Here is a 23,482-nt window from a genome sequence, read left to right on the forward strand (position 1 = left end):
TTTTCATATTGCCTCCATTACAACCAAATTGGACTGCCCATCAACCAGCTCTACCTCACCACTTGCAATATTTTGGGCTTTCCTGTGAATTCTTCCTGATTTTCATGTCTCCTCCCTCTATTGCATAAACTGCAAGAGATTTTTTTCCTACTATGATCTCTCATTATTTTTGTTTATATATACCTGTGCTAAATCCTTGTCATGTTTTCTACATGAAATCATTTCTTCTATTCCCTACTAGATTGTAATTTCTTTGGTGACAGGTTCTGTATTTTATTCATCGTTGTTTCCCTACACAACATGCAAGAGTCTTGCCAATAGTAAATGATTTAGACATGGTTGTTGGATGAATACTGAATGAATGAAATTAGGAAAGCATTGAAACATTTTTACCTGGTAGAAAAAGACAAAAGAATGGAGAACCACAAAATAGCAGAGGTGTTTTAAAACCTTCATCTTTATAAAAGAATAGATTAAGTGATTTATTGAATTGAGATGAGTTCTTAAAGTCTTTCTTAGTCCTAAAATTTTATGCTGAAGATCATCCTTGTGTTCTTTGAGATGTCTTCTAAATCAAGCTTGTAAAATTAAATGTCTTAAGCATTTGCTAATAATAATAATCATATCTAGCAATTATATAGCACCTACTGTGTGTCTGGACCTATGCTAATGCTTTACAAATATTATGTCATTTTATCTTCACAACAATCTTGTAAGATGGCACAATTATCATTCTCATTTTGAAGTTGATGAAAGTGAGTCAAACAGAGAGGTTAATGGACCTGTCCAACGTGACACAACTGAGATGTATTTGAGGTCAGATTTAGACTCTTCCTGAGTCCAGCATTGGTAGATCCAGGATACCACTAGTTGCTCAGAGCCCATTTGTTATGGTATCTTTGATATGTTATATTTAAGACTTAAGGTATAATACGGTATAGTAAAATGTTAAAAATCTGGCTCCTGTCTATACATAAGAAAACAACTGCAAAGTCACTAAATTCATTAAGGAGTGGTGAATATTGGTCTTTGCTGACCTCAGAACCCCATATGAAGGCCCTGGACAAGAGGCAGGGTAGTACATACCAAATTTGTTTCCTGGTCACCTGTTTTATAAACCCTTTCCTTTCCTCTCCCCTCACTGTCACCATAAAAGAAAAAAATTTTTATAATTTGAGTTGCCCTTGTATTGGTGATCTAGCTCTTAAAGGAGAAAACCTTTAATAGTGAAATAACATCAAACATTTACTCCTTTTGTTCACAGTTGTTGTTCAGTTATTTCCAACTCATTGTGATTCCATTTGGAATTTTTCTGGCAAAAATACTGGAGTGGTTTGCCATTTCCTTCTCCAGCTTATTTTACAGATGTGGAAACTGAGGCAGACAGGGTTGGATGACTTTCTGAGGGTCTCATGGCTAGTAAGTGTCTGAGGCTGTATTTAAATTCATGAAGATGAGTTTTCCTGACTCCAGGCCCTGCACTCTGCACTATAGCACCATTTAGCTGCCCTTCTGTTCATATAGAAGTACATTAATATCTGCCCTGTGTAAAATGCAAACACAAAAGTGTAAGTAGTCCTCTCACTCCTACCTTCTTCCATTCTCTCAAAAAAAAATGCACCCAACTGCAAAATGATACATAAAAATATCCCCACTTGCTTCCATTTATGAGATGCTGAGTCATTTTCAATGGAGTCTGACTCAATGTGACTCTTTTTGGGGTTTCTTGGCAAAAATACTAGAGTGGTTTGTCATTTCCTTTTCTTACAGACAAGGAAACTGAAGCAAACAGGATTAAGGGACTTGACCAAGGTCACACAATTAGTATCTGAGGCTGGATTTGAACTCAGGGCCTCCTAATTCCAGGGCCCATGCTCTATCCACTGCATCACCTAGCTGCCCTGGAGCTTTCTTCTTACAAGTTTCCAACAGCTGCACATTCTTCATATGCAATCTTCTGTAATGTGACCAAAACTACTTTATTAGCTTTGAAAAGAGAATAAGTTCTATAAATGCATCTCGGTTGTAGAAACACAGCCCTCTCTGCCCTACTTAGGAGAGATCACTAGGTCTGAATAGCCTATTTCTGGCTCAGATCCTGCCTGCCTCTCCAAGACATGAATGTACTCTCTTCCACATTGCAGCCTACTTCCATTCATGTTATGGATAGTGTTTCCTTCACTTTGTTAGCCCCGGGATCTCTCTTCTGATCTCCACTTCTGTTCCTAGCAAAGTCAGAGAGGTGTACCCGGCTGAAGTCCTGCAGAACCGTCTGTGTAAAAAGCATCCACACCAATAGGCGTAGAAGAGACGAGATTCAGGTCCCTCTTGGGCCCTTTAACAATTGCTTATCCCCAGCCAATCGATTGATAAAAATTGATCAAGTGATTACTGTGTACCAGGCACAGGACTGAATGAAGCAGTCTCAAAGAGCTTGCATGCCTATTAGAAATAAATAGACATAAGATATGTACAAAATAGAAAATGATGGGAGTTTATGGGAACTAAGGACTGAGGGAATCAAGAAAGGCTCCTTAAAAGAATAGTTAATTCAAGTGAGTCTTGAAGGGAACTAGGGAATTTGGGAAGGAGAGAGAGGAAGATCATTCTGAGGCTGGGAAATAAGCCATGCAAAGGGATGGGAGCAGGAGCTGGAATGTGGGACACAGGGAATTAGGTCAGATTAGCTATAGCAGACTGTGGACAAGTCCCTTGACTTCTCAAAAAAGGAAGAAGTAGTAATATTTTTCCCTCAGGTTGTGACTGTGAGAATCAAGTGAAATAATATATGTAAGGTGCTTTATAAACCTTAAGCTCACATATAAATGCCTGCTATTGTTATTAGTATGTTCTAGGTTTTCTATAGAAATGAACATCTTTTCTCCTTCTTTCTTCTACTTACTATTCACAGGATTCTAGAATTGTTGTTTTCCTTTAAAAGAGCAGACAATAGTCTTCTTTACCTTCTAGTGATACATCACGATAATTATCTAGTCATCCCATAGACATCACAGGCACGTAGACAAGCATCCCTACCCAAGGATCACTTAGCACTGCCTGAGCTCTCATAGACATTAACATTTGAAGTTAGAAGGGAACTTTTTTGATATTACCTAGTCTACCTCTTCATTTTACAGATGAGGAAACTGAGTTCCAGAATGGTGATGTAATCAGGATCACACAGCTAATGAATGCTGGAGATGAAGAGTGGAATTTGGACACAGGGCCTTTGACTCTAAATCAAAACACCCTTTCCTTGCATAATATTGCTCTATAACTCCTCTACAAAAATGTGTCTTTTATAGGTCACATGAGAGCGTGTCTGCATTGATTTTCTCCCTTTTAATGATTTTTTTTTCCCTTTTGATTAGGAAAATGCTCAGATGATTAGAGAAGTAGAAGTAGACAAAGTGTCCATGTTGCCCAGGAAACAAGTGGAAGCAATCAAAAAACTATGGGATGACCCTGGAATCCAGGAGTGTTATGATCGAAGAAGAGAATACCAACTCTCGGATTCAGCTAAATAGTAAGGATGATCAAACTTTTTTACATGTAGTGACCTAGATGGTTCCCAGGCTCCCAAAGCAGACATTGGCAACCTAGTAGGGAAAATGACTTTCAGCATAGAGAAGATTGTTGCAACAAGGACTTTAGAATAAGATGACTGACCATTAGAGAGGGAAGTTTGTTTTTGTCAACCTTCCACTTTCCCTTCTGTGTCCTCTTACCTAGTGTTGGTCCTCCCTCTAGAATAATAGAGTCTGACTCCTCACTGTCTGGGACAAAGGGTCACTTGGTCTCAGCTTGAACATCTTAGTGGGAGGCAATAATTACTTTAGGAGGAAGCTCCAAGGAAGCCTGGTAGTCTCAAGCTTCCCAGTGTAAGAATTTATCCAGAGTCACCCTCCCAAGTGTTCTGTGCTGTAAGTTATAACCTCCCCAGTTGGACAGTTTGCCACCAACTGTCAAATTTCCATTTCATTTAGTTCTGAGAATTCTTGTAACTAGTAGCCGATCGTTGGCTTAAAGTATTTTTACTTAAATTATGCTCGATAGGCTCAAATCCATTTAAAAGAGGAACTTGGTAATCCTTGTTGTTATTTTAGCATTATCAAAGTTGATGACCACCTTGCCCCCCCTAAGTGGTAGGTAACATTTACTGCCATCACTTTACTCCATTCTACTTAATACTCTGGGGATACTTATCAGAAATCCTTCATATTCAAATTTCTGCTTCTATTAAGGCCCTACGACCACTAACTTCTGGGGGCAGCTCAGAGGGTTTTGTCCAAGGAACATAAAGTACAAATGAATGTGCGAGACTTTCTTCAAGGCCATTCACATCACAGGGGAGCACCCTCCGAACCCTATTCCCCAGAGGGATAGCCTGGTCGCTTTGCTTTCCCCTCTGTCATCAAACTCTACAAACAATCAGGGCAATTTAAGGAACTCCAAGCCAGAGGACTCGGCTATTTTGGGTATCCAAAAGTGTTTACAGGCAGGCTCAAATTAGGAGAGGAGCTAAGGCCCTATTTAAGGCCCTCCCCCCTGCTGTCACAGCTCAGCTACCCTGTCTTCCACGTCGTGGTAAGTTATCGTTCATCCTTTCTGTTGTTCCTATATAAGAGAGAGGAACCTACAACCTCACAAGAGAAAGCTTTCTTTTCAAGGTGTGAGGGAAATTGGGATTTATCTTTGCCGGTCTCGTGGTGCCCTCTAGTGAGAAAGAAACAGAATGCTAAATGAGACATTAGGGTCTCCGATGGCATCCCGTCCATTCTGTACTTCAACCAAAATCATTTCTACAAACACGCTTAGCAAGTGAGTATCCACTCTTGTCATGAAGACCTCCAGTAAGGAAAACCCCTCCACCCCTACTCTTAACTAGTTTATGGAGTAGCCCAGAAAAAATTAATTTAAGGAAAAAAATTTACATGAAGTCAATTCTGCACTTTTGTAATTCTCAGATAGAGTTTAATCATTCTTCTGGAGCTAACAAAAAAATAACAACAAAAAATAAATGTAACATAACCCTTTTATTTGTCTTTCTTCATCTGAGTCTCTCGAATGGCGTGATCTCAAGGCCCTCAGTTTCATGAACACCCTCTTCTGGATGCTCCCCAATTTAGCAATTTCCCTTCTAAACTGTGTAACAAGCATGGAACCCAGACCTCAGATGTGGTCCAATCACAACAAAGCATAGTAGAGCTCTCACCTTCCTAGTGAGTTCCTTTTAATGAAATTTTAAGATTGCATTAGCTTTGTTGGCTATCATATCACATTTAAACATAATGAACTAAAAATCCCTCACATTTTTAACCTGCTGTCAAGCAATGAAGGACTGCTCTATCTTTTGATTTGTTTTTATTTAAATGTAAGAATTTATATTTCATTTTATTAGCCTTTCAAGACCTTTTTTGGATTGTAATTCTATCTTTTAATATGCTAGCTATCATCAAGAGTTGAAAGAAACCTCAGAAGCCATTTCATTTGACTCCCATCTTTTGCAAATAAGAGAATGGAGGCCCAGGGAAATTGAGTGATTTGCATAAAATCACACAATAAGCATCATCAAAGGGAAGGCTTGAACTCTGGGGTTTTTTCCCCCATCCCAATGTGCTATCTCCCACCCTTCTTTTATCAGCAACTTTGATTAGCATGTTATACTTTGCTCTAGCCTTTCTAGATTAAAGATACTTTTCCTTAGCTGAGACAATAGAAGTAAAATAAGATTTGAATGGTTCTACCTTCTGTTGTCTGTTATCATCTGTTTCTTCTCAGTCAACAAAATTTTAAGATCCTTCTTTTTCCCCCAAATAATTTTTAAACTATTTTCTGTCATGCTTAGTATTCCTTCTCAACCTTGGACCATTGAGAACATTAGTGCTCTGGACATTTTCCTTATATGATCAAGTTATATTTTTGTATTCATCCTCCATTAAATATCCTTGGAGAGTAGATGGAAACTAATCTTGTTTTCATCTTTTGAAAATATCTTCCTAAAATCTAAGTTGATCAGCTCATTGTCTATTTTTTCAGTTCAATTTTTTTCAGTTGATAAGTATCAAATTCTCTGTTTGACCTTCCCTTCCCCAATTGAAAAACAACCCCAAAAAAACCCTTTCATGAAAATATACATATGTATGTATGTATGTGTATATATTTATGTATATATATATATACACATATGTGTATATATGTGCTTGTACATAAAATCAAGTACAGGTATCTCCTGCTTTGTCCATATCCAAAAATGTATATCTCATTGTACATCTTTGGACAAACACCTCTCTGACAAGATGTGAGTAGGATGCCTCATTTTCTGTCCTCTGGAACTGTGGTTTATCATTGCACTGATCAGTTCTTAAGTGTTTTAAAGTTGTTTATCTTCATATTATGATTTTTATGATACAATCATATACATTGTTCTAGTTCTCATTTCATTTATCATCAGTTCTCAGAAGTCTTCTCAGTTTTTTTCTGAAATCATTTTTAAATAAGAGGAGCAGAAAAGGAACAAGCTTTTATTAAGAACCTACTGTGTGCCAGGCACTGTACCAAGCACTTTACAAATACCTTATTTGATCCTTACAACAATGTTGTTATTCCCACTTTTGAGAAAACTGAGGTAGATGTAGTTTTAAGTGACTTGCCTAAGGGTTACACAACTAAGAAATATCTAAAGTTGGCTTTGAACTTAAGTATTTTTGACACCAAACCCAGAACACTATCCACTATGTCCCTTAGCTGCCTAATATTCCATTATATTAATATACTATATTTGTTAAAATACCATATATGTAGCCATTTCTCAATAGATATTCTTTTAGTTTCCAGTTGTTGTTTTTACAACTACAAGAAGAGCTGCTATGAATTTTTTGCACATAAAAGTACTTTCCATCTTATTTTTTTTAATCTCTTTAGGGTATGGGGTTATTGAGATATCTCTGGGTCAATGTTTTCGCTTTGGAAAAATAGCTCTAAATAGTTTTCCAGGGTGGATGGAATAATTCATGGCTTCACCAATTGTATGTTAGTGTATCTGTATTTATACAGCCCCTCCAAAAATTGTAATTTTTCCTTACTCACCCACATCAAACTTCTTAGACAATGGATCTTTTTGTTCCTCATCAGTTATTTTTCTTTATACCTCCATAATTTTGTTTCTGGAATCTTCCCACATAAGCTGATCACCCATGTACAATTTTGGTCCATGTGGCTTTTTTCTGAACTCTTTTGAAATCTGTCTCATAAAAGCTAGGGTACATGCCAGATTTTTTCTCTTCTTTACAATAAATTCTAAGATGGTCTAAGATGGATCATTTCCACCTCTGAAACCAGTTCCTCCTTTTTAATAAGAATCAGGTTTGAATAGCAATTCCCTTTGTTGTTTACTCCATATTTTGAAGAATGTAATTATTATTATGTCAAGAAAATTATGGCCAAGAAAATATTGGCTGCTTTGCTTATGGCAAAGTGAGAGAGCTCAGGAAGATGACTAGATAATTAATGTCCCCCATCACTAAAATATCCTGTGTCTATAGAAGGCTTTGTTCATAGTCCTCATTTACTTTTTCTTTTTGCCCAGGCAGCATACAGTGTAATCCAATGACAATACCAATTGTTTCTGTCTCTGATTTTTACTATGTGTAGCTCCAGGAACACAGATCTCTCTCTCTTGTTGATTTTACTCCCCAGCAGAGGAAGTACTTAGGACCACCCCTACCTTCTTCTTTTGATCTTTCCAGGATGATCTCTCTGCTATACAATGAAATTAATATTTCCTGTAGTCCAGCCTTCTTTCCCCAAACAGCAACTTCCTCCTCAGAGAAGCCAGTTTGTGTGTATGTGTGTGTGTGTGTGATTTTTGGATTTTTTTATTTTTATTTTTTGGTTGGGGGATGAACAAGAGGATGGAAGAACTTGATTCTGTTTTTAAAAATGAAGGCAGAGTTTAAGTAGAGCAGGTTTCTTGAAAGCCTGCTAAGTAAAATCTGGAAGTGTGCTTTGAATCACTCAGGTTGCAAGTCCAAAGCATGTATTCCTAAAGTTGGAAGGAAATTTATAGTAATTTAGAGTACCTTCTGTCACTGGATAAGAGTGTAGAGATTTAAACCATACCAGAAAGTTAGAAAATCTTATCTTGCTCTTTTGATTCTCTAAGATATAAATTCTTAATCTTTTTTTTTTTTTTTGTATGTCTTAGATCCCTTTGGCAGTCTGGTGAAACTTTTAGATCTTTTTAGCAAATATTATTTTTATGTGCACAAAATAAAATACAAAAAATTATAAGAGAAACTAAATTGAACTAGTTATCAAAATATTTTAAAGTTTTTAGAACCTACATTAACTAATAACATTTTCTCCAAAAGAAATTCCTTAACATGATGATGAGTAACTAATTTCTTAAGTTTTATGACCAAGAACTTTTAATAATAATGTTCAATATTCCTATTGCAATCATTTTATTTTTTCCTTTGTAATAGTATTTTTATTTTATTTTCCCCCTGATATATTACAAAAAAATTTTTAGCATTCATTTTTACAATATTTTGAGTTCCAAATTTTTCTCCTCCATTCCCTTTCCTTTTCTCTTCTGAAGAAGGTAGGCAATTTTATCTAATTTATATATATATGTTACAATAATTTTAATCCTCTTCTCTTTTTTCTTCTAAAAGAAAGCAGAATGTCTTTTCAAATAGGTAAAAAATATGTTATGATACTTATATACTAGTTGGGCTCTTCTAAAGTAACAGCTGTTATGTAAAGCAATGATCTGGTGGTTTGTGGTTAATTTGTAAATTGTGAGTATTATGACCCTAAAACTAGTAGCATAAAGTGATTGCATTGCATTCAAGTATTCATTATGATCCTCCTGGCTTCAATAGTCTTGATAGGAAGTAATTCTCTAAAAAGTGACAGCTTTGACCTAGAAAAAGGAATATTTTATTCAGAATTTTTGTTCTTGGAGATGAAATACACACAATCCTATCTCCGATAGGTATTGACCTAGGAAAAGAAATTAGAGTAGTATAAGAAAATTATTTTTTAAAGAATTAATAGCTTGATAAAAAAGGGAGAAAAAATAATGAACAAAATAACTAAAAAAAAAAAAAAAAAAAAAAAAGCAGAATTGGCCAAATGGAAAAAAAGGCACAAAAATTCGCTGAAGAAAATAATTCCTTAAAAATTAGAATTGGGCAAGTGGAAGCTAATGATTCCATGAGACATCAAGAAACAATAAAACTAAGTCAAAAGAAATTTTTTTTAAAAAAGAAGAATATGTGAAATATCTCATCAAAAAAGAACTGACCTGGAAAACAGATTGAAGAGAGATAATTTAAGAATCATTGGGCTACCAAAAAAGCCATAATCAGTAAAGCAAACCTAAACATCATATTATAAGGAACTAAGAACCAGAGAATACAAATTGAAAGAATCTATCAGTCTTTTCCTGAAAAGGATTCCAAATTGAAAACTCCCAGGAATATCATAACCAAATTTCAGAGCTCCCAGAACAAGGAAAAAATACTTCAAGCAGTCAAAAATAAATGATTCAAATACCGTGTTGCCACAATCAGAAACATAAAAGATTTAGCAGCTACCATTATAAGGAACAGAGAACTTGGAATATAATATTTTGGAAGACAAAGAAGCCAGTATTGCAACCAGAAATAACCTATCCATCAAAATTGAATATAATTCTATGGGTGGAAAATAAACATTTAATGAAAGGGAGAACTTTCAAGAATTCCTGACCAGAGCTGAATAGAAAATTTGACATTCAAACACAAGATGTAAGAAAAGATAAGTATGAAAGAGAAAGCATAAAAGACTTAACAAAGTTAATTTGCTTAACTCTTAAATAGAAAGTTGATACATGTAAATCCCAGAAACTTTATCATCCTTGGGAAAATTAGGAGGAGTCTACTTAGAGTCTGTTTTGTTGGGATGATCTCAAAAGAAAAATGGAAGGCTGAAAAAGAGCAATTATTGGGAAAAGAAGGAGGGATTAGAAAGAATGGGAAAGATTCTCTCACATAAAAGAAGTCAATAAGGAAGAATTTTTACAATAAAGAAGGAAATGAAGGGGGGGAGGTGAAATTTGAAGTCAACATGTGAACCTAAGAATTTATAATACACACTCAGTGGAATACTTATCTTACCCAACACAAAAGTAGAAGTAGAAGAGACTAAGAAAAAGTGGGGAAGGGATAACAAGAGGGAATGTAAATTAAGGAAGGCAATAGACAAAATAAAACAGCCTCTGGAAGAGGGATAACAAAAAGAGAGGGCTCAACATAAGAGAATAGGAAGGACAGAAATACCCAATTAGCAATCAGAACTGTGAGGATGAATGGGATAAATTCAACTGTAAAAGAGAAGCAAGAGAGCAAAATGCATTAGAAACCATAATTCGACAATTTGTTGTTTACAAGAAACATACTTGAAACAGATAACACAGACTTAAAATAAGGGGTTGTTTCGATTGAAATACAAAATGGGGTGACAATCATGATCTCAGAAAAAGCAAAACAAAAATAGACCTAATTAAAAGAGCTAATGAGGGAAACCACATTTTGCTAAAAGGTACCATAAACAATGAAGGAATATCAATATTAAATATGTATGCATCAAATGGCACAGCATCCAGATTCTTAAAGGAAATGTTAAATGACTTACAGGAGGAAATAAAGAATAAAACTCCACTAGTAGGGACTTCAACTTTCTTCTCTCAGAGCAACATAAATCTAACTATAATAAGAAAGAAGTCAAGGAGATGAGAAGAATCTTAGAAAAATTAGAAATGACAGAGCTCTGGAGAAAACTGAAAGATAATTGAAAGGAATATACTTATTTTTTTTCTCAGATGTACATGGTATCTTCACAAAAATTGGACATATATGTGTATATATATATGCATGTGTATATATGTATACATATATTAGGGCATTAATATGTTTCACAAACAAATGCAGAAAAATAGTAATATTAAATGTGCATTTTCAAACTATAAAGCAATAATTCCATTCAAATAAAGAGCACTGGAAGCATAGATTAAAAATCAATTGAAAACTAAATAAGCTAATCCTACAGAATGAATGAGTAAAAGAACAATTCATAGAAATATTCAGTAATTTCATTAAAGATAATAACAGCAATAAAATAGCATGCCAAAAAATTGATGGGTGTAGCCAAAACAGTATCCCAAACTCTTCTAAAAATAAAAAGGAGAAAGAGAAAATCAATGAATTAAGCATGTAACTTAAAAAAAACCCCACAAATCAGAAAAGGGACTAATTAAAAATCCCTACTTAGAAACCAAAATGTCTTGAAAGTCAAAGAAAATATTAATAAAACTGAAAATAAAGACAAAAATTGAATAAAACTAGGAGGCGATTTTTGAATAACCAATAAAATAATCAAACCATTGTTGAAATTGGTTTAAAAAACTAAATTATCATTACCAAAAAACAAAAAGGGTGAATATAATACCAATGGAAATGAAATTAATTATTAGGAATTCTATCCAATCCCAACTCTATCCAATTATATGCTATATCCATAACTTAAATGGATGAGTCTTTACAAAAACATAAATTGCCCAAATAAACAGAAAACAGAAAAGTTAAACTAATTCTCTGTTAGAAAAAAACTCCAAAAAAGTCATAAATGATCTCCCTAAGAAAAATCCCCCAAATCAGATATGTTTACAAGTAAATTCTACCAAACATATAAAAAATAATCCAAATACTATATAAAGCATTTGGGGAAAAATATGTAAAGAATAACTCCAACCAAATTTTTTCTTTGACACAAATATGGTTTTGATACTTAATCCAGGGAGAACAAAAACAGAGAAAGAGTATTATAGATCAATTTCCCTAATTAATATTGATACAAAAATTTAAAATGAGATATTAACACGAGACTACAGCAATATATCATAGATATCATACAGTTTGGCCAGATGGGATTTATATCAGGACTACAGTTCTGGTTTAGTATTAGGAAAACTATAGCATAATCCACTATATCAATGACAAAAAAAAACCCCAACAAAAATCATTTGATTATATCAATAAAGGCAGAAAAAGCTTCTGATGAAATGTAGTGTTCTTTCTTATTAGAAAAAAACACTAGAAAGCATAAGAAAAAATACCACTTTCCTAAAAATCTTAAGTTATGTTTATCTAAAACCAAGAGCAAGTCTTATCTATAATGGGAATAAACGTGGAACATTTTGAATAAGATACAAGGTGAAGCAGGGATATTTATTATTATCTATATTATTTGGTATTGTACTATAAATTCTAACACTAACAATAACATAAGAAAAAGAAATTGAAGGAATAAGAATAGGCAATAAGAAAACAAAACTATAACTCTCTGCCAATGTTGGCCTATTTTGAGAATTAATTAAAAACTAATTGAAACAATAACTTTTGTAAAATTGCAGAAGATAAAGCCACATAAATTATCTACTTTTCTATATTACTCACAAAACTCAACAGAAATAAATAAAAAGAAAATTTTATGTAAAATAACTACAACCAGACAATATAAAATACCTGAGAGTCTCCCTGTCAAGATACACACAGGAAATATATGAACACAAATACAAAACTCTTTATTTGTATAAAAAGACTACTAGATGCATCACACTAGATGCCAAGATAAAATCAATATGGATACTTGATTTAAATATAAAGAATGATAAATGCAAATTGGGGGAGGATAAAAAAATCGCTTCTCAGATCTATAGATAAAGAAGAGTTTATGACCAAACAAGAGAGAGAAGATCACAGCGGGTAAAATGGACAATTCTAATTATGTGAAATAAAAAAGATTTTATACAAACAAAATCAATTCAGCCAAAATTAGAAAGAAAGCAGGAAACTGGCCTAGGTGTGGGGACTGTACAAAATTTTTCTAGCAAGTTTCTTTGGCAAAGGTCGCATTTCTCAAATATATTGAGAATTGAGCCAAATTTATAAAAAGAACCATTCTCTAATTGAAAAATAGTCAAAGGATATGAACAGGCAGTTTTCAGATGAACAAATAAAAACTATCTTTAGTCATAAGAAAACATGCTCTAAATCACTTATGATTAGAGAAGTGCAAATTAAAAGAACTCTGAGATGCCACATAATACCTATCAAATTGGTTAACAAGAGAGAAAAGGGAAATGATAAATGTTGGAAGGCATATGAGGAAAAAATGGAGATACTGATATATTGTTGGAGTAGTGAACTGATCTAACCAATTTTTTTCTTTTCTTTTTTCTTTCTTTTTTTTTTTTTTTTTTTTGCTGAGGCAATTGGGGTTAAGTGACTTGCCCAGGGTCACACAGCTAGGAAGTATTAAGTATCTGAGATCAAATTTGAACTCGGGTCCTCCTGACTTCAGGGCTGGTGCTCTATTCACTGCACCAACTAGTTTCCCCTGGTCCAATCATTGTTTAGAGAATTTTGGAACTATGTTTAAAGGATTATAAAACTGTGAATACTCTGTGACCCAGAAATACTGCTACTAAATCTATACCCCCAAATGACTAAAGAAGTCTTTTTCCTTTTTCTTTGGATTTTTTTGGGTATAAATTTAGTAGTAGTATTTCTGGATCAAAGAGTATATATATTTGTGTATATGCACACATATTTATATGTGTGTACATATACACACACATATATATGTATGTTTGTATACACACATATCAGCTCTTTTTGAGGAGGCAAGGAATTGGAAATTCAAGGATATTTCCATCAGTTGGAAAATGGCTGAATGGGTCTTAGTGTATAGTTGTGATGGAAAATTATTACATTAAATGATTAACATAATGGTTAAAAAAAAAAACCTGGGAAACTTTATTCATATTGATACAAAGGGAAGTGAGCAGTACCAGGAGAATGCTGTACAAAGTACCAGCAATATTGTAATGATGGTCAGCTGTGGAAAACTTAACTACTCTAATCAATTCAGTGATCTCTGAGCATTCCAAAGAATTTATTATGAAAAGTGCTATCCATTTCTTCTTTGAACTTCCTTTAATTCAGATTGAAGCACTTTTCCACTTTATTTTTCTTACTTTTTTTTTCATTTTGCAACATGGCAATGGAAACATTTTTTACATGATTTTACATATATAATGGCTATCATATTGCTTGCTTATCAATTGGTGGGAGAGAGTTGTAAATAGGGCATAAATTTAAAGCTAATTTTTTAAAGGAATGCTAAAAATAAGTAATATTTTAAAAATTAAAAAGCAACTATGATATTATTTCTGATCATTCTGGGTACCAATGGACAAATCATTATTGGGATGCTGGCAAGTTGAGAGTTGATGAACATTTTCTCAACTGCTAAAAATGTGTCAGGCTAAATTTTTGAAACAATCGACATTTCCAATGGGAAGATTTTGGTACAGGTACCATTCCATTAAAAGAGATTAAATGGAGAAGAAATTTGGAGGGTAGCAAGAGGACTCTCATTAACCATACAAGATCAGAACATTTTTCATCATCATATCCCATTTTGTGTCATTCTGGGTGTTTTATATAAAGAAGAAAGAAGGAAAGCCCAGGTTTATAGCAGTGACTCATAGTTCAAATACTAACCTTTATTATATCCAGGAGTTAAAGCATGATTTCTTCATTAATCTTGTTAAAGGAGACTTTCCAGATGGAAGAAATATATTCTCCAATTTTACCACGTAGAAAATTAATAATATTTTGAAATCTGGAGTTTAGACACCAAGTCAGTAATTCAAATGATTGTCTCACTGTTTGTGAAAAAACTGTAATGTGTTTAATGGTAATAGCATATTGGATTTTCCTTATTGCTCTTATATGGGCACTTTGTAATTTTTTTTCCTAACTCTAATCCATCTTTCCTGAAGAATTTCCTCATTTCCCTGACCTTAGATAGCAGATGATCAACATTACATCAGAAAGTTAAAGTCACTGGAGGCAAAAACAAGAATAAAGAAAACTGCATAGACTCAGCCAAGCCACAACATATTAAAAAACACATTCAAAAAGGAAACTGGCCCAAAGTCAGCAAAACAATGGAAAGTAGAATCCACATAAATTCTGTAATATTTTCATCATAAATTTGTAAAGTAACCATCTACATTTGGACACTAACCCAGTGTATTATGAATGTTGAAATGGCAGTTAAGAAGATAAATTCAAGAAAAGCAAATAGAGAAGTAAACAAGAAAGATGACATAATCTTGAAAGATCGTTTTATAAATTCTCTCAGGATAAAGAAAATAAAAAAGGAAAAATATCATAGATAATGTTAATATCCAAAAGAGAATTGGAATTAAATCAATAACATCTCATCTAGATGCTTGCTTTTTCAATTTTAAGACATATTTATGAGAATAATGTACAAAATGTTGATGGTGTCCTTAATGAAAAAATTAGATGGTGATAAGCAAATGTTCAATGAAAATCCATATTTTTTTGCTGTTACACATATAACAGTTTCATAAAATATAAAATCTCATAAAACAGGAAAACTGTCCATGTGTTTTTAGAACAACAGGACAAAGTGAAAATAGAATTAAATAGAATTAAACTTTCAGGAACATTATAGATAAAATCCAAAGTTTCAAAGTCAAAGAAAAGATATTGAAATTCAGCAGCCAGAAAGAATTCAAGTACCAGGAAATTATAATCAAGATCACATATGATTTAGTGCCTATTAATGTGAAAAAGAGAAGATCTTGTAATACAGTATTCCAGAAGGCAAAGGATATACCCAGCAAAACTGAGTGTAATCCTACAGAGGAGTAAATGGATCTTTAATGAAATAGAGGACTTCCAAACAAACATATCTGAAGAAAAGTCCAGAGCTATGAAGAAACTTTGAAATTCAAGAGTTAAAAGAAATATGAAAAGGTAAATAGGAATGAACAATCATTGGAGACTAGGATAAGCTGCTTAAATGTGAGATCATATTATATTTTCTTTCAAAACTCCATCATCTGCCAAGTGAAATGAACAGAACCAGGAGATCATTATAAACAGCAACAAGACTATACTATGATCAATTCTGATGGACGTGGCTCTCTTCAACAAAATGAGATTCAAACTAGTTCTAAATGTTTAGTGATGAAGAGAGTCATCTACACCCAGAGACAGGAATGGGAACTGAGTGTGGAACACAACATAGCATTCTCACTTTTTCTGTTGTTGTTTACTTGTATTTTGTTTTCTTGTTTTTTTTTTCCCTTTTTGATCCAATTTTTCTTGTGCAGCAAAATAGTATGTATCCATAGATTGGATTTAACATATATTTTAACATATTTAATATGTATTGGACTACCTGCCATCCAGGGAATGGGGTGGGGGGAAGGAGGAGAAAATTTGGAACCCAAGGTTTTGCAAGGGTCAATGTTGAAAAATTAGCCATGTACCCATGGATATGTTTTGTAAATAAAAAGCTTTGATTTAAAAAAAAAAACCACTCCATCATCATCAGGGCACATAAAGAAGTTTAGTTAGAAGAATTGGGAGTGATTTTCTTATGTCTTTATGATCTTGAAATGAATGAAAAGACAAGGAGAGAAGAGGGGAAAGGAAAAACAAGAGGAAAATCATCTCACATAATCATGTACAAGTACACATCTATATAAATCAGAAGAGGGCTGGAGAAGCAGATGCACTTGAATCTTACTCTCAGATGAGAGTTCAAATTAGGAAAGAAAACACACACAGAGATATACATAGAAATGTATTTCAATCAATAGGGAAATAGAAGGGGAGGAAAAAAGAAAGATTTCTATGGAGGATAGATTAAGAGAAGTATTAGTGCTAAGAAAACAAAGGATTAACAAAATATTTATAGCTCTTTTTGAGGTAGCAAAGAATGGGACTTTCAGGTGGTACCCATAAATTGGAAAATGATTATGGATGGAATATTATTATAATATTATGAAATAATAAATGAGGTTATATAGCTAGGTGGTACAGTGGATAGGATACCAGCCCTGGAGTCAGGAGGTTCTGACACTTCAGACACTTAATATTTACTACCTGTGTGACCCTGGGCAAATCAGTTAATCCCAAATGCCTTGCAAAAAATAAAAATAATAAATGGGATTATTTTAGAGAAACTTAGGAAATTATATTAACTGATGCAGGATGAAGTGAACAGAGAACTAGAATACTTTGTATAGTAACAACAATATAGTCAGTTCAAACAACTTTGAAGAAACTGGGAATTCTGATCAATATAATGGCCAACCAAGATTGCAAAAGACTAATGATTAAACATCTTCACACTTCCTGATAGAGGTGAAAGACTCGATGTCAAAAGAAACAAACTCACAGACATACAGGCACACATACATAAAAACATACATATAACTGAAAATATTATATACACATATACATATATAGTTTTATATATGTGTGTGTATATATATATATACACAAAACTATATATATATTTATGTGTGTATGCATATGTAAGTACAAAATTCTACCTTTTCACCTTTCTACCCTAATCCCACCCCATTGAGGAAAGAAGCCTATGCAGATAAATATAGTAGTAATCACTAAATTAATGGTTGCTAAGATTACATACTTATCTACCTAGGATCCAGAAAGAATAAACTGAATAATTTGCAGGTTCCCTGAAAAGTGGGATCTAATCCATCTTCTCCTTGAAATAATAGTCATTTGAAGGGTGGCATCTAAAGATTATGCATTTTGTTTAGTGTTATGCTTTACAGAAGAATAAATCTGTTTTAATAGGAAAACAGCTTGTTTGATTAAAATACATTCCTTGAAAATACATTACAACTCCCATTATTTGACCTTACAGTTACCTGAGTGATATTGACCGGATTGCCATGCCATCATTTGTGCCAACACAACAAGATGTTCTTCGTGTCCGAGTGCCCACAACTGGAATTATTGAATATCCCTTTGATTTAGAAAATATCATCTTTCGGTAAGATGGTGACCTTATCTGACTAGCCTGTTAAGAATCTGTAAATGCCACTGGTTTTTTTTTTTAATGGTGCCCAGGAATATGAAACTCATCAATGTTCCCTAAGGTGCTTTATGGCCTTAGAATAATATTTACAGCATCATAGGATTATAGATTTAAAGCAGGAAAGGGCTTTAGAGGCTGTAACGTCTAACTCTCTCATTTTCTATTTGTTTAGATGGGATTTGAAGCTAAGTTTTGCTAATTCCAAGTCCAGTGTCCTTTTCATTGTAACACATTGCCTTTTAGTTCCCTTTACCAACCAAGGAAGCAGGGACTAGGAGACTTGCCATAGATAATTCTGAAATGAGGCAAGATTTTGGGAAGAAAGAAAAGTCCTTGAGTAATAAAATTCACTTTTTCATTGTTGTTACAGAGCTACATTTTCTTTTCCTATAAATGCTATCACTGCTCAGAAGCTGTCATTTCTTTGACAACTTAATTGAATATTTTGACATCTGATGCTTTTCCTCATTTAAGGAAAAGAAAGTTCCTTTCTGACACATATAATTGTTCTTTATGTTTCCTCTTTCAACTTTGCTAGTTTCCTTCCTTTTCACATTCAAGCTATTTCAGGAACAAAATTTGAGGCATTGTATACCGTCTCTGGGATCAGAAAATTCTTTAGCAAGTCACTTAAGTTTCCTTAGCCTCAGTTCCTTTGATTGTAAAATGAAAGTGTTGGACTAGACTCTCTGAGGACCCTTCCAGGTCTAGATTTACCAACCTGTAATCAGGAATTTATTCAGTCTTTAAAATTTGGATAAATTATAGTTTTATATCAGGGTAGAATCATGTTTTATGTTTCATCTTCATTATTGCTCCTGACAATGTCTAATATTTTGGGGCTTTCTTTGGATACAAATGGCATTAGCTCAGCATCTTCAGGAAATACATTATGACTCCTTGATGTCTCATAAAACCCTCTTTTTTTCATGTCTAAGTTGTAAGGTAATTGCAAGGTAAGTTGCAAGATAATTTGAGTCCATCAAAATGTGGGGCATACAGTAAGCAATTAATACTTATTGAATAGAAGAATAGAAAGAATAGGTGGAGTTGAAGCCATTGCATTAGTAAATTTGAGAGGAATCAATACCAAATTTTGATACATTTCATGCTTTTTGAAACCGAGGGGGAGAATGAAAAACTCATCTAAGATTGAGGTGGGTGTATAGACATAGCATGCTGTCTATATGTATTTGAAGGGCTGCCATGTGAAAGAAAAATTTCAGAATCACAGAAGCTCAGGAATGGAAAGGTCATGAAAAGATTTAAGAGGCAGCAAAATTCCCTGAGAACATTGGCTATGGAGATGAAGGACCTCACCCTTTACAATTACAACCTCTGTGATATTGAGGAAATTATTGCATTTCCCTGGGACAATCGTTTCCTCATATAAAATGAAGTTGGATACTCTTTAGATGTTCTCTGATGTCATTTCTGGCTCAGAATCTGTGATCCATCAAATTCAGCCTATACTTGAATGGGATCCTCTGTCTGGTATCAACATGTTTATTCAGTCTCTACCCAAAATCTCTAGAGAGAGGGATCCTAGTGCTTTCCAATGCAACCATTTCATTTTTGGACAATTCTGATTGTTAAGAATCAAATAGAAACTCTCCTCTCCTGATTTTTTACTTATTACTCCTAGTTCTGCCCTCAAAGGAAAGAAAAGTAAGTTTAATTCTTCTCTTCTGCATGATAGAGTTTTAAATATTTGACTGCATTATGTCCTTCCTAAATCTCTCCTTCAGATAAAACATATGGAGTTCTTGGAAATGACTTTTACATAAAATTTATTATTGTATTCTTCCTCCTCCGAGTCCCAACCTATCAGCTCCCTTCTTACCTTAAATTGAACAAAGTATTCCATAAAAAAGCTGTGGAAACATGTTCTCCTGTTTTTGGATTAAGTTTATTCTTCTTGATACCCAAGAATAAGACTTGGAGCTGTGGGTGAAAATTGTAAGTGTGCAGATTTAGGCTTTAATGGAAGAACTTTCTAACTATTAATTGGAAGCATTCAAAAATAGAACGAGTTGTTTCCAGCAATAGCTAGGTAGATGATAGAGCAAGTTCTTAAGAATTTATTGTGTGCTAGGCACTGTGCTAAATGCTGAGGATATAAATACTAGCAAACAAGATAGTCCCTGCCCTCAAGAAACTTGTCTTAAGGCAAAATGTAGGGGAAGATATAACCTAATTCTGAGAAAGATAAAGTAGACTGTCCACTGTAGCCCAGGGAATATCTTAGCAAGAAAGGAGGCTGCAGAGTTGGGAGCTGTTGACTGAGAAGTGAAGTGAAGGCTTGGTACTGGGGCAGATAGTGTAAAAACTCACCAATCTTAGCATTAGCTTCGATAATAGTTTTCCCTCACAGGAAGTCTTCAAGCAGAGCCTGGATGACCACTTTGGCAGGAAGGAGAATGTTCTACAAAAGATGCCTGGACATATATTGGTGAGCTAGATGGCTTCAGCTCTGAGACTGTATCTTCTGAGAGGCAGTAAATAACTCCAATTGAAAATCAGCATTTATAGCTCCATCCCTGTGGAGTCCATCGTGGAGCTGTGATTATTTGCAGGGGCAGAACTGCTTGTACCATTTAGATTAAGATTAAAGAAAGCTTGCTGAAGAACGTGCTCAAACATTTTTCTCTAATAAATGACTTTTCTGTAAAGAATAAAGAACTGTGTAATCTCAGTCATGTTCTGTTTCTACTGGGCAGGATGGTGGATGTTGGAGGCCAGAGGTCTGAGAGACGGAAATGGATCCACTGCTTTGAAAGTGTCACCTCCATCATTTTCTTAGTAGCTCTGAGTGAATATGATCAAGTCCTGGCTGAATGTGACAATGAGGTAAGTTAGATAGAAAACTTAAAGGGCTTTGGGAAAGAATTTCCCCCCTCCCCCCAAGTCTCTACAAGATGCAGGTGTGAAGATTCTCCCAAGAGATGGTTTTTCTTAGCTAATAAAGGGAGTAAAACTATCTAATATTAGATCAGATTAAATCTGGGGCAGTTTCTGTTGGTGACAGGAACTGAGATATAATGGACACATATCCCAGGGAAGAGTCCTAATTCAATTAGATAAAGTATATTTTAAAAGTTTTTATTTCCCAATTATATGTAAAATTTTTAACAACTATTTTAAAATGTTGAGCTAAAATTTTTTATTATGTTTCATGGAGACATTAGCTTCCACTTCCCCAATTCTAATTTTTAAGGAATTATTTTCTCCAGTGAGTTTTTTCTATCTCTTTTTTTATTAGGTTAATTCTGCTTCCATAAGGAGTTATTTTCAAAAGTGAATTTTTGTACCTCTTTTTCTATATGGCCAATTTTGTTGTTTAGAGTATTTTCTTCAGTATTTTTTTGTCTCATTTGCAAAGATGTTTTTTTCATATCTTTACCACTCATTTTTTAAAACTAACTTTTTAAAGCTTGGACTTTTTCCCAATTCACCTTTTTTCTTGGGGGGGGGGGGGATTTTCCTTGTTATTTTTGTCTTTTCTCAGTTTGTGCCTTGATTTTTCTTGTCACTAGAGTAGCTTTTTATGGTCAGGTTCTTTGTTCATTTTCCTACCATTTCTTGACTTGGAACTTTATATTAATGTTAGGCTCTGTTTCTGGGAGTGGGGGTGGGGAGAATTGCCACAGCCTCAGGCTACAGGCTTATTTGTACTGCTGCTTTCAGAGACAGTAATAGGGGTAAGTTTTTGATGTTTCCAAGGTGATGTGATCTGGGGAGAGGTGTGGTCACTGCTCTCTTGGTCTGCACTCTGGTTCTTGCCCAGGAAGAGCCCCTGATTAGAATTGTAATTTATTGTGCTACACACACACACACACACACACACACACACACACCTCTTCACTCCACTTTAGGATTGGAATCAGTTACTGTTCCTCAAATACCCTCATCCTTGTCCCTCCGAGGCTCCTACTCCCTCTAGACTGAAAATTCTTCTCTTTGCCCTTGAACTATGCCCCAGAAGTAGGTATAGACAACAGACCTAATAAATAGGCCTGGTTCCATGGTCCTTTGCAATCTTTTTCTGACCTTTTGCCAGGTCCCCTTACTATCTCTGGTTTCAGAACTCCTGAAGCTGCTCCTGTTACTTCTGTCCCTTAAGTCTCACCATTTTTCATCTATGTGGTCTTTGGGCTAGTCTCTTCCCCTGTGTCACAAATATTCTTTTTCTAACCCTGTTCTGGCTTAGGAGAATGTCTTATTCTGATCTTCTGTTGGCTCTGCCACTCCAGAACTAGATTTGAGGTGTTAGAAGTTGTTTGTGGGGGACTACTGGGAGAACTCAACTTTGTGCTCTCTTTTTCCATTTTGGCTCCATCCCCAGAAGTGAAATAAAATACATTTTATTTTTTTCATATAACCTTTTATTTTTTCCAATTATATGGAAAGAATAGTTTTCATCATTCATTTTTGTAACATTTTGAGTTCCATTTTTTCCTCTCCTTCCTCTATCCCCCTGTTCTAAGACAACAATTGGATATAGGTTTTATACACACACACACACACACACATTTCCATGTTAATCAAGTTGTTGTGAAAGAAAAACAAAAAAGGGAAAAGCCAAGAGAAAGGGTAAAAAAAAAAGGGAGGGGGTAAAAATAGTATGTTTTGATTCACATTTCGTCTCCATAGTTCTTTCTCTGGATGAGAAAGGCATTATTTTCTAATCCACACCTGTTGGAATTGTCTTGGATCACTGTACTGCTGAGAAGTGACAACTCTATCAAAATTGATCATCACATAATCATGTTGTTACTGTGTACAGTGTTGTCCTGGTTCTTCTCATTTCACTTTGCATCAGTTCATGTAACTCTTTCCAGGCTAAAATGTATATTTAAACAAAGTTCTGCAAAACAAATATCCTTCTGACAAAACATGTCTTGATTTTTGGTTAGGAAAATATGATCACTATGCATACTGCCCCAGTTAAGTCAGAGCTGCTCTGTAGTATAGAGCCCTCAAAGAATACACTCTGGTAGATTCTGTTTAGTTCAACCTTCTCTAGAGAGGATCTCCCAAACTACTACTAGTTCCTCTCCGTCACTACCATACCCATACCTCTCAGCTATCTTGGAGCAAGACTTGAAGTTTTGCTATTTTGTGCACATTCATGTGAAAACATTCCTAGAGTTCATTGAACTACAGTTCATTGCAATGCAGATTTTTTCTGCCAAATTCATCAGTCTTCATGTTCTTTCTCCTTTCCCCACCCTCAGAACATTAACCAAAATACCTTTCAGAGAATGATGTTATGGGCTTATGAAGTACTTAAACAGATCATCTCCTTTGAGTTTTATAAATACCCTTTTGAGACAGGCAAACTAGATGTTATTTCTCCATTTTATAGATGCAGTAATAATGACTCAAAAAGGTAGTGATTTGCTCTGTCACATATTAACAGTGTCTGAGGTGGGATTTGAGCCCAGGTCTTCCTGACTAGCATGTGTGTCCA

General features: G+C 34.4%; 1 protein-coding gene across 2 annotated transcripts in view; it reads left to right on the forward strand.

Annotated features, from left to right (window-relative positions):
* LOC100915922 (guanine nucleotide-binding protein subunit alpha-14) overlaps nt 1-23,482 on the forward strand; it is a 94,187-nt gene that overhangs the window by 62,022 nt on the left and 8,683 nt on the right. For both annotated transcript variants that reach the window (XM_031945504.1, XM_023497699.2), the window contains exons 2-4: nt 3,372-3,526; nt 17,836-17,964; nt 20,730-20,859. In XM_031945504.1, coding sequence (XP_031801364.1) covers nt 3,384-3,526; nt 17,836-17,964; nt 20,730-20,859 — 402 coding nt within the window. In that variant the 5' untranslated portion in view covers nt 3,372-3,383. The remainder of the gene's footprint in view (nt 1-3,371; nt 3,527-17,835; nt 17,965-20,729; nt 20,860-23,482) is intronic.

The sequence above is a fragment of the Sarcophilus harrisii genome, chromosome 1 (genome assembly GCF_902635505.1).
Source record: "Sarcophilus harrisii chromosome 1, mSarHar1.11, whole genome shotgun sequence".
NCBI classification, from domain to species: Eukaryota; Metazoa; Chordata; class Mammalia; order Dasyuromorphia; family Dasyuridae; genus Sarcophilus; species Sarcophilus harrisii.